Here is a 12064-nt window from a genome sequence, read left to right on the forward strand (position 1 = left end):
GGAGGAGGGGCGGGGCAGGGCTGAGGGGCGTGGCAGGGCGGAGGGGCGTGGCAGGGCAGAGGGGTGGGGCATGGAGGAGGGACATGGCAGGGCTGAGGGGCGTGGCAAGGAGGAGGGGCGGGGCAGGGCTGAGGGGCGTGGCAAGGAGGAGGGGCGGGGCAGGGCTGAGGGGCGGGGCTTGCTCACCCGACCACGGCGCCATTTCACACAGCAGGAAATGAACAAGGCCAGGCAGACCACAAGGCCTAGGGCGCCCCCGGCCACCACGGCCAGGAACGTGGGCTGGCCTGGGCTCCACAGTGTAGACTGGACTGAGGGAGGAGACAGAGCGATCAGTGCACATCCGGGCCTGGGCGAGGCCGGGTCGGAGCGCGCGCCTGTCATCTGAGATCCGAGGACCCAGGTTCGAGGCCCGCCCCGGGCAGGGAAGTCCGAGAGACTCTCCCCTCCGATGAGCCTCCAAAAACAAGGGGTAGAGCGCCAGCCTTGAGCAAAACAAGCTCTGGCTCAAAGCTAGCGTCTGCCACTTGAGCCACAACTCCACTTCGGTGTGTGTGTGTGCATGCGTGTGCGTGCGTGTGCGTGCGTGTGCGTGCGTGTGCGTGCGTGTGTGACTGAAGAGTCCCATGGACTTTCCCGCCAGAGCTGGCCTTGAACCCTGATCCTCCCATCTCAGCCTCCTGAGTGCCGGGATGACAGGCGGGAGCCACGGGTGCAGCTCTGTGTCTGAATTTGGGGGCGATCCACAGGTGTTTGGCTGTGGATCTCAGGGAGGAAGATCTCGGAGGATTAGAAGCGGGGACCCGCAGCCCGACACCCCCCCCCCAGGCCACCACTCATGAACACTTGCATCTGCCAGGAATTGGGAGATCCGGACTTTTCTGGGCCTCTTTCCAGAATGGTCCCACAGGTAAGGCCGAGGCCGGGAAGGGGAGTTCTTACCCTCAAGCTGGGCCAGCAGCAGGGCCTTGGCCGCGTCCCTCAGGAGACACTGCCACAGTCCTGCTTCTGGGTCCTCCACGCGCACCTCCTTCTCCTGCTTTGACACCCTGGCCGTCTGGTTACCCGGATGCAGGCTCAGGTGGAGCTTTGGGGACACGGGTCCCAGAACCCTGCAGACAAGATGGCGCCCCTGCAGGGCCACTGGAAAAAAAAGGTGACACTGAGTCCTGGGGCCTGGATCTTGGGGCTCCCAGTGTCTTGACGTTCACTAGATTCATTACAACATTATTATTATTGTTGTTGTTGTTACTATTGTTGTTGTTACTTTGGCAGTACTGGATTTAAACATCAAACCCTCAGGCTCACTCAGCTGCTTGGCTCAGCTGGCGCTCTACCACTTGGACCACGCCTCCAGCACGGCTTTTTGCAGGTCATTTTGGAAAGTCTCAGAGACGGTGAATCCTGATAAAGCCATACTGGGCAGGAAAGTATGTGAAACTCTTATCTCCAGTTAATTGCGGACGCCTGTCTCTCTCTCTCTCTCTCTCACACACACACACACACATACACACACGAAGAAGCTGCGGGTAGTGGTGCTGCGGGAAGTTGTAGAATGCTAGCTGGGAGCAAAATAAAAGGTCAGTGACAGCACCCAGGCCTTGAGTTCAAGCCCCAGGACTGGCACCAAAACAAACCAAAAAACAAAGCAAATAAACCAGCCCCAAACCAGAGAGGTTTTCTTCTTCTTCTCCTTTTTTCTATCTTCTCTTCCTTTGCTCCTTTCTTCCCTTCCCTTCCTCCCTCTCCTACCCCCCCCTTCTTTCATTCTTTCTTTCTTTGCAGGTTCTGGGGCTTGAACTCAGGGCCTGGGCACTGTCCTTAAACTTTTGCGCTCAAGGCTGGCGCTCTACCACTTGAGCCACAGCGCCACTTCCAGTTTTCTGGTTGTTCAGTGGAGATGAGAGTCTCACGGACTTTCCTGCCTGGGCTGGCTTTGAACCGCGATCCTCAGATCTCAGCCTCCTGAGTAGCTAGAGGATTACTTTTTATTTTTTTAATATAGAACTTGAAGTCAGGGCCTCATGCTTTTGCCTAGAGCTTTGTTGTGTTTAGTTTTTGTTCTTCTGTTTTGCTTCGCTCAAGACGGGTGCTCTCCCACTTGATCCACAGTTCCCACTCCCCACCTTTTTGGTGGTCAATTGGAGATAAGCATGACATAGATTTGTCTGCGCACCCTGGCTCTGAACTCTGATTTTTCACATCGCAGCCTCCTGAGTAGCCGGGATTACAGGCATGAGCTACCACGCCCGGCTAGCAACGTTAGACACTTGAACACGTGTAGTAATTTTAAGGTACAGGGGCATTGGTCGCAAACCCCAGGGGGTTCTTCACCCAGGCAGTGGCCCCCTCCACTCCCTGCCCTCCCCAGCAGCCCGCCCCTTACTTGTCATCACCACCAGATTCAAGGGCTGACTCAGCGTTCTTCTAGCAAGCTTGACAGTCAGGTTGCCAGAGCCGGCGTACTTCGGCTGGGCTTTGGCTAGTTTGACCCGGATAGGGAGGCTCTCTGGCACCTGCAGCTTGGGGTCCTGGGGGACTGTGATGTTCAGCAGCTTCCCGCTTCTCAAGGAGAAGGTGAGCCAGGGCTGCGACCCAGATGTCCCCTCGGCCCGCCACCTCAGCTCGCCGTTCAGGCTCTCGTCATTCATGTTAAACGGGAAAGAGAGCTGCACCGGCTCCCCCTCGGCCTTGTACACCGTGTCCACCATCTGGAGAAAACCTGGGCGGGTGGGAAGAAAGGGAGGATCGTGGTTCACACCCTGAATGAGGCCTGGACTGGAAGAGGAGGGGCCACTGAGGTCGGGACCGGAAGAGGAGGGGATTCCAGTACAGCAAATAGAAGCAGGGAGGCCGGATGCTGTCGCTCCCGCCTGCCATCCCGGCTACTCAGGAGGCTGAGATTGGAGGATCACAGTTTGAGGCTGGCCCAGGGCAAGAAAGCCCATGAGACTCTGAGGGCCCATAAACCACCAGAAAACTGGAAGTGGCGCTGTGGCTCAAGGGGTAGAGCGCTAGCCTTGAGCTGAAGAGCTGAGGGACAGCGCCCAGGCCCTGAGTTCAAGTCCTGCCTGAATACAAGGGCCAAGTGGGACCCCCCCAGGGCAGACCTGAGCTCCAGGGATCAGCACGCAGCCCAAATCCCTCCACATCAGAGGCCAGAGGAGCGGGGTTGGGGGGTACCAGGCCAGGGGAGGGGCCGGGGGGCGCCCTGCCCCTCTTACCCAGTACCCGGATGTCCAGGTCAAACTGCAACTCCTTGTTCTTCTGGGAGACGGTGCAGGTCCACCGGCCGCTCTGCGAGACGTCCAGCGTGGGCAGCGTGAGCACCTTGTCCAAGCGCATCACTTGGTTCCGGGGACTCCTGCACTGGCCGGAGGGGTTCGTGTTTGGGGGTGTCTCCAGAGTCAAGGTGACGGTCTCGCCATGCATCACGGGAGACTCCGGGCTGGGAGTCACTGTGGAAGAGACACTTCGCTGGAGCCGGGCGCCGGTGGCTACGCCTGTCATCCCAGCCACCCAGAAAGCTTCGATCTGAGGATGGCAGGTTCGAAGCCAGCCCGGCCAGGGAAAAACTCTGAGCCTCTGCTCTCCAAAGAACCCCCAGAAAACCGGAAGTGGCGCTGTGGCTCAAGGGGTAGAGCACCAACCTTGAGCCAAGAGAGCTCATGGGCAGCGCCCAGGCCACGAGTTCAAACCTTACAACTGACAAAAGCCAAAAGATAGGTAAGAACTGGAAGTCCTGAGTTCAAATCCCCCCCCCTACACACACATACACATTTGACTAGGGAGAGGGACAAAATCTGATTGGCTCAGGGCGTAGTTGAGGGCGGGGCCGGGGCGGGGCTGCCCCCGGGGACAGATGCGCACTCAACTCACATCTGTACACTTGCAGCTCAACCTCGGTGGCCACCCTTTCCACCTCACAGATGTAGCTGTCCGAATCCCTCATCTCCAGTTCGCTGATGATGAGCGGGAAAGATCCTTGGTCCCACAGGTTTTTCTTTGAGTCAAAGCGACGGTGCCAATCCCGGTGACCTGAGGGGACAAATCAGATCCGACAGGCTCACGTGCCTGGCTCAGCCGGCTGCCTTTGTTAAGAGCCGTACCGACAGCCCAGCCGGGCATCGGTGCTCCCGCCTGTAATCCCAGCTACTCAGGGAGGCTGAAATGAGAGGGTCACAGTTCAAAGCCAGCCCGGGCTGGAAAGTCCGTGAGACTCTGATCTCCCATGAACCACCAGGAAACCGGAAGTGGTGCTGTGGCTCAAGGGGTAGAGCGCCCGCTTTGAGCTGAAGAGCTGAGGGACAGCGCCCAGGCCCTGAGTTCAAGCCCCAGGACTGACCAAAATCAGCTTCTCTGCCTGGGGCGGGCGGGGAGCACTTACCTCGACTCACTAGGCCAAACCTAGCTGCTGTTAGAATCTTGGACTGGTTTTTGTGCTTCCAGATGAATTGCATATTCTTCCTCAGAGAAGACTGGCAGGGCAGTTCCACCGACTGCCCCGCTTTCCCCAACACCAGTTCTTTCCCTTCGCCTACCGCCAGGAACACTGCTGCATGCGGAAGAGGGGAAAAAGATCCTGGTCAGGCCAAATCCCACGCATTATTATTATTATTAGTGCTAGTCCTGGAGTTTGAACTCAGGACCTGGGTGCTGTCCCTTGAGTTTTTTCCCTCAAGGCTTGGTGCTCTACCATTTGAGCCACACCTCCACTTCTAGCTCTTTCTTTTGGCTGGTTCATCCCAGATAAGAGTCTCCTGGAGTTTTCTTCCCCGTGCTGGCCTCCAACTGTGATCCTCAGGCCTCAGCCTCCTGAGTAGCCAGGATGTCAGGCGTGAGCCACTGGTGCCTGACCTGCCCCCCACGCCCTACCTTTGTACTTTCCCATCAGTCCCCAGCCGCTACCCAGAACCCAAGTGTGGGCACTCACCGAACAGAAGCGCCAAGAACAAGGCTGCAAGCGCGAGTCTTTGTTTCATGGTGGCCCTGTTGAGGTAAGCAGGGGTCAGACTCATCAGGATCTGAACTTGCAAAGGAAAGTGGCGCTGTGGCTCAAGTGGTAGAGCGCTAGCCTTGAGCTGAAGAGCTGAGGGACAGCGCCCAGGCCGTGAGTTCAAGCCCCACGGCCGACAAAAAAAGCCAGAAGCAGAGTGATGTTTCAAGTGGTAGAGCATTAGCCTTGAGTAAAAGAAAAGCTCAAGGACAGTGCCCTGGTCCTGAGTTCAAGGCCCAGGATCAACAAATAGAAAGGGGTGGGAGAAAGGGGAGGGGGTGAAGGAGGAGGAGGAGGAGGAGGAAGAGGAGGAGGAGGAGGAGAAGGAGGAAGAAAGTCATCAGGTGCTACTCAGGAGGCTGAGATCTGAGGATGGAAGTTTGGAGCACAGGTAAGAATGTCCATGGGACTCTTATGTCCAATGAATTAGCAAAAAGCCAGAAGAGGAGCCGTGACTCAAGTGGTAGAACACCAACCTTAAGTGAAAATAAACTCAGAGTCAGTTCAACACACACACACACACACACACACACACACACACGGTAAACATGGATGTTTTCAGTCACGGGGCTTGAACTCACGCACTAGCTTGAGCTTTCTCCCCTGCTGGTTGGTGCGTGGAGCTGTCAATCCACCAGCCCTTAGCCCCGCCCTCCAGCTTCCTGTCCCCATGGTCCTGGGCCGCCTCCATCTCTCCCCCTCTGAATTATGATCGAGGTTTCCATCTCTCCCCCACCACGGGGGCAGGAAGGACACGGCCTGGGCACGGGCGCCGGACGCCAGGACAAGGCCTCCTCATGGAAGCTTCTGGAGAAAGCCCTGCACTTCTGTACTCAGCACATTAATTCTGTTTCTAAAACTGGATCCTCCCGGGCGAGGCCCAAGCCCGGTCCGACCCCACACGAGAGTGCAAACGCATGAATAAATCAGCCGCTGGAGTGCACAGCCGGGCAGGTAAGTAGACAGGAAGATAAATGGCTGATAGCTAGACGTAGATAGCCACAGGAGAGATGAGAAATTGATAAATAGAGCAGAGATGGATAAAACGATGGATGATATAGATAGATGATCGATAGATAGATAGATCGATAGATAGATGCTAGGTAGGTAAGTAGATCAATCAATGATAGATGATCGCTAGATAGACAAGACCAACAGATAAATGATAGGTGATAGATAGATGTTGGGTAGGTAGACAGATAGATAGGGAGATGATAGATAAGTAGATAGATGGATCAATAATAGATAACCTGGTTTTTCTAGCAGATACATAGACAAGACAGATAATTCTGGGTGGTAGGTAGATAGATGATAGGTAGATAAGTGGATAGATTGAGCAATCAATGAGAGATGATAGACATAAATGATAAATGATAGGTAGATAGAGAACAGATAAATGATAAGTGATAGGTAGATAGATTGCTGATAGACAAATAGATAGATGATAGGCAGACAGACAGATCAATGATAGGTTGATGATAGGTAGACAGACAGACCGGTAAGTAGATAGATGATAGGTAGATAGCCAAGACAGACAGACAGACAGACAGGTAGATGAAGGGATGTGTGGCTATCTTAACTCAGTCCTGGTCTGTCTGGAGAGAGCGAGGTCATCCTGGAGCATTTACCTAACTCTATGCACTTTCCACTGACTGTAGCCAGTGTGTGTGTGTGTGTGTGTGTGTGTGTGTGTGTGTGTGAGTGTGTGCATGCACTCTTGCAAAGTGTGCCAGCCCTGGGGCTTGGACTCAGCGCCTTAGCTCTCGCTCTAGGCTGGCTCTCTACCACTGCTCTACTTCTGCTTTTCACAGGTTCATTGGAGGTGAGTGAAGGACCCCCCTTTATCTCCCGGGTCAAGCAAAACACCACGTCTGCGTGGATGAGCACGGGCAGGTCCGTCCCACGCGGGCCTGGCCGCACACTCCCGCACCCTGGGCACAACAGTCCTTTCTGGGCCCCCAAGAGACCACAGCCCCGTGTTTATACCAGCCCGACTCCAGCCCCACCTTTCCACACAACCCCCATTCCCACAGGAAGGCGGCTGCCCCTCGCCGTTCCCCAACAAACGCTCCTCCCCTGTTCTTTCTCCTCCATTTTGCTAACGATAAGACTCTCAAGGACTTCCTTGTCAGAGCTGGCCTCCAATCATGATCCTCATATCCTAGCCTCCTGAGCAGCTGGGAGGACAGGAATGAGCCGCCTGGGGAGGGCTGCATAGACGGCCCGCTGGATGAATGAACGGGGAGTGGATGGGTGACCGGTGGATGGCTGCATAGACGGCCCGCTGGATGAATGAACGGGGAGTGGATGGGTGACCGGTGGATGGAGGCGTGCATGCGTGGATGGGTGGTTGATGGATGCATGGATGGATGGATGAATTTATAGTTGATGATGGATGAGTGGTTAATGGACAGATGACAGATGATGAGTACACAGTGGATGGTGGGTGGATGATGAATAATTGAAAGTGGATGGATGATGGATGGAGGGATGGATGGATGGATGGATGGGTGGGTGGATGATGGGTGGATGGATGGGTGGATGGATGGATGGGTGAGTGGATGGATGGATGGATGGATGGATGGGTGGATGGATGGATGGGTGGGTGGATGGATGGATGGATGGGTGGATGGATGGATGGGTGGATGGATGGGTGGGTGGGTGGATGGATGATGGATGGATGGGTGGGTGGATGGATGGATGGATGGATGGGTGGGTGGTTGATTGATGGATGGATGGATGATGGCTGATGGATGGATGGATGAACAGATCGACACAGATGGACAGATGTAGACAGATAAATGTAGCGTTTTGTTCCCGCCAGGAAACCAGTAAGCAAAGAGCTCAGGAAGGAGATTGCTGGGAAGAAGGGAGGGAGGAGAAGAAAAACCTTTACAAGCCATGACGGTTGGTCATGCTGAGCGCCGGTGCTCACACCTGCAATCCCAGCGACTCAGGAGGCTGAGACCTGAGGATCGTGGTTCGAGGCCAGCCTGGGCAGGAAAGTCCGTGAGCCTCTGATCTCCAGTAAACCCCCAGAAAACCAGAAGTGGGGTTGTGTGGCCCAAGGGGTAGAGCGCCAGCTTTGAGCTGAAGAGCTCAGGGACAGCGCCCAGGCCCTGAGTTCAAATCCCACGACTGACCAAAAACAAAAAAGACAGTTGGTCCTGAGAGAAATGGAGGCAGGGTGGGGAGAGAGAGGGGAGGGGAGAAGGGGGGTGCTCAGGCCTCAAGCCCCCCTGCAGGGCTGGCTGCAGCCTTGGGGCGCCGAGTGGGGACAGAGTCTTCCCCGTGCTTCTCCACCTTTGTGGGGTGGGTACAGCGCACCCCTTCCTCCCTCCCTCCAGCCGTAACCCCAGCTCAGCACACACCCCGGGCTCTGTGGAGTTGCTGTGGTTTCGCAGCCGCAGCGCCTTTGCTGCCTCGGTTTCCGCTGCCGTCTTTGAGATCAAGGCTTTTCATTCCTCCACCGTCAGCCTCCCGAGAGGCAGCAAACGAGGCCCCAGTGGCCTCTGTTTACCCTCCCGCCCCTGGGAGAGGCTGGGGGGGAAGCTGGCCCCCCCAAAAAAATCCTCAAGTCTCCCCCACGCCACCCTTGCTAATTTCTCTGTTGCCATCTGGGTCTTTCTGGAACTCTCTGGCGTGGCTGTGTTCCAGCCGCCTGTGCAAAAGTTATGGCGGCTGACACCAGATTCTCCCTCCTCTCCCTCTCTAGCAGCTGCAAAGATGTAGATCCTTCTGCCTGTAAACAGATTGTCGGGGCTGGCAAAGCCAGGTCTCAGCAGGCTTTGATCAGGGCCCAGGGCTGAGAGACCCAAGCAGGAAATGTCTGCAGGGTGAGCAGGGACAGGACAGGGGTGGACAGATTCACACACACACACTCACACACACACACACACGTCTCAGGAGAGAATGGGGGCAGACAGGGAAGGAGTAAGAGAGGCTGATTAATGTAACAGCCACCAGGACAGTAGCTCACCCCTGTAATCCCAGCTTCCCAACGAAGCTGAGATGTGAGGATCATTCTACAAAGCCAACTCAGGCAGGAAAGACCAGAGGACATTTTTTTTTCTTTTGCCAGTCCTGGGGCTTGAACTCAGGGCCTGGGCGCTGTCCCTGAGATTCTTTGGCTCAAGGCTGGCGCTCTACCACTTGAGCCACAGTGTCACTTCTGGCTTTTTCTGTGTCTGTGGTACTGAGGAATCGAACCCAGGGCTTCGTGCATGCTAGGCGAGCACTCTACCACTGAGCCACCTGCCCAGCCTAGGCGTAGGACTCTTCTTTTAAAATATAATTATCAAAATGCTAAAAGTGGAGCTGTGGCTTATGCTCTAGAGCACCAGTCTTGAGTTCAAGTCCAGCACCAGCAGAAAAATATAAATAACAATAAAAGAACAAAACACCTTTTCTGCCGGGCGCTGGTGAATCCCGCCTGTCATCCCAGCTTCTCGGGAGGCTGGGATCTGAGGATCACAGTTCGAAGCCAGCCTGGGCAGGAAAGTCTGAGAGACGCATCACCAGTGAACCAGCCCAAAAAAAGCCAGAAGTGGGGCTGTGGCTCAAGTGGTAGAGCCAAAGAGCTCAGGGACAGCACCCAGGCCCCGAGTTCAAGCCCCATGACCAGCACATACACACAAAATTCTAGAAAATTCTAGAATACATAGAAAATTCTAGAAGGCGAGAAACCTAGAGACAAAGAGCAGAGCAACCACACACACACACACACACACACCCCTCTCCCAGGCCCCCCCAGGAGGTCCCTGCCCCTCCCCCTAGCTCTTGAGCAAAAGCAAGGCAGGCAGAGACCCACCGCAGTGCCAAGCTGTGGTCCCCCAAACACTGTGATCTTCCCCCGCCGGGCCCCTAAATCAACCTGCTCAAGGCCAGACGCGGTCTGTGCCGCAGCCCCACATACCCCCAGCTACTCACCCGCTTCCTAGAGGACCCTTCAGATCCGTGACTACAAGCAGCACCAGCGTCGCTCCTCGCCCTACATGACCAGAAGAGGGGGGGTCTCTCCACCCCACTTCCTCATCCCCCCCAAAGAAAAGAGGGCACCCACAGAACACAACCTTTAGGCCTTGAAAACCAGCAGACAAACCCCCAGCTATAAGCGTCCCTGGGTTTTTGTTTCTTTTTTTTTCCTCAAGGCTGGCGCTCTACCTCTTGAGCCACAGCGCCACTTCCAGCTTTTTGCTGGTTCAGTGGAGAAAAGAGTCTCACGGCCTTTCCTGCCCGGGCTGGCCTTGAACTGCGATCCTCCGATCTCAGCCTCCTGAGGAGCTGGGATGGCAGGCGTGCGCACCAGCGCCCGGCTGGGTCAACGCACATTTATTTACGGAGTGATTTAAAATGTCACAGACCCCCCTGGGCAATTTTGGGTGACTGAGGACCAGCGCGGGGCCCCCGGGGCTCCTCAGAGGGGGTGGGGAGCACTGGAGTTTGGGGGAGAGCTCTCCTGTAGGTGTCCCCAGGCTGCGCCTCGCACGCCACCTCCCCGGGGCCCCTGAGAGCCTGCCCGTTTCCCTCATGGAAACGGCGGCCATCTTGTGTTGGCCACAGCTCCAGACGTGATCAAAGCCAGAAAGAGACTCCCCGCCCGTGCCCCAGCTTACCAAATGTCCTGAGGCATAGAACATTCTAGAAAAAAAGAGACTCCCTGCCCGTGCCCCAGCTTACAAAATGTCCTGAGGCATAGAACATTCTAGAAAAAAAGAGACTCCCTGCCCATGCCCCAGCTTATAAAATGTCCTGAGGCATAGAACATTCTAGAAAAGATCCCTCTCCCCCTCCCACTCCCAATCAATCACCAGAATAAGTCTAATCACTGAACAGGGCTTCCAGGGCAGGATATCTCAGAAAAGGGGGGACGGCTGGGGTTGTGGGGGGCAGGAACTAGAGGCCCCCCCAGCTCGGGGAAATCTCGCCCAATCCCACCACGATCTGAGAATGCGCAGGGCGGGCGCTGGCGGCTCCCGTCTGTCACCCCAGCTCCTCAGGAGGCTGAGATCTGAGGATCACGGTTCAAAGCCAGCCCGGGCAGGAAAGTCCGGGAGACTGTTAATTGCTAATTCCTCTCCTAATAAATCAGCAAAAAGCTGGACGTGGAGCCGTGGCTCAAGTGGTAGAGCACTAGCCTTGAGCACCAAAGATCGGGGTCAGGGCCCAGGCGCTGAGTTCAAACCCCAGGCCCAGCGTATAGACAAGGAGAAAAAGAGAGACAGACAGACAGATAGGGAGACAGACAGAGAGATCTGAGGATTATTTTGTGATCTTCCCATAGACTCTTGGAACACTTAAAAATCAGTTCTCTTGGAGTCACTATTTCTGATCACACACACACACGCACACACACACACACATGCACACACGCACACTGCTTCATATTTCCCCGTGGCTTCAGTGTTGCAATGTTAGCCCCCGCCGTAGGTCTCTGGTTGATCTCTGCTTTGGACATTCGCCTCAAGGCAAAGCTCACTGAAGCCACAGCGTGTTGGGATGAACGAACGCCTCCCCAAGCCTCCATTGTAGGCCAAGCCCTGTGGGGAAGGGCATGCCTGAAGTCCCAGCCACTGGGAGGGAAACTGAGGCAGGAAGGGCTCCGGGGTGGACAGTGGAACCAGACTCTGTCCCTCCAACAACACAAAACACAAACCAAAGCCTCCTGAGGGCTCACCAAAACAGGGGTCTTACCTCCCCTCCACTGGCTTTCTGGAACCTTCCTTCACCCATCTCGCCATTTCAGTGGAGAGGGTGGAATGGGCCTTGATCTCAAGCTCATTCACGGTGGCAATGGACGATCACCACTCAGGACAAAAAAAGAAGGGAAAAAAGCCGGGTGCTGGTGCTCACGCCTGTAATCCCAGCCACTCAAGAGGCTGAGATCTGAGGATCGCGGCGCCAAGGCAGCCTGGACAGGCAAAGTCCACGAGATTGAGTAGGAAAAAAACTCCACGGACAGCGCCCAGGCCCTGAGTTCAAGCCCTAGGACCAGAACACACAAGGAAGGAAGGAAAGACGGAAGGAAGGAAGGAAGGAAGGAAGGAAGGAAGGAAGGAAGGAAGGAAG

General features: G+C 55.6%; 1 protein-coding gene across 1 annotated transcript in view; it reads right to left on the bottom strand.

The window, feature by feature from the left end:
• Cd4 (CD4 molecule) overlaps positions 1-11727 on the bottom strand; it is an 18782-nt gene extending 7055 nt beyond the window's left edge. The window contains exons 1-8 of the mRNA XM_013023584.1: positions 11690-11727; positions 4934-4989; positions 4388-4555; positions 3880-4038; positions 3225-3458; positions 2387-2722; positions 943-1143; positions 138-311 (exon numbers count right to left, since the gene is read on the bottom strand). Of these exons, the coding sequence (XP_012879038.1) occupies positions 138-311; positions 943-1143; positions 2387-2722; positions 3225-3458; positions 3880-4038; positions 4388-4555; positions 4934-4982 (1321 nt within the window). The 5' untranslated portion in view covers positions 4983-4989; positions 11690-11727. The remainder of the gene's footprint in view (positions 1-137; positions 312-942; positions 1144-2386; positions 2723-3224; positions 3459-3879; positions 4039-4387; positions 4556-4933; positions 4990-11689) is intronic.
• Between the last annotated feature and the right edge of the window lie 337 nt (positions 11728-12064).

The sequence above is a fragment of the Dipodomys ordii genome, unplaced genomic scaffold (assembly GCF_000151885.1).
Source record: "Dipodomys ordii isolate 6190 unplaced genomic scaffold, Dord_2.0 Scaffold69, whole genome shotgun sequence".
Classification (NCBI taxonomy): domain Eukaryota; kingdom Metazoa; phylum Chordata; class Mammalia; order Rodentia; family Heteromyidae; genus Dipodomys; species Dipodomys ordii.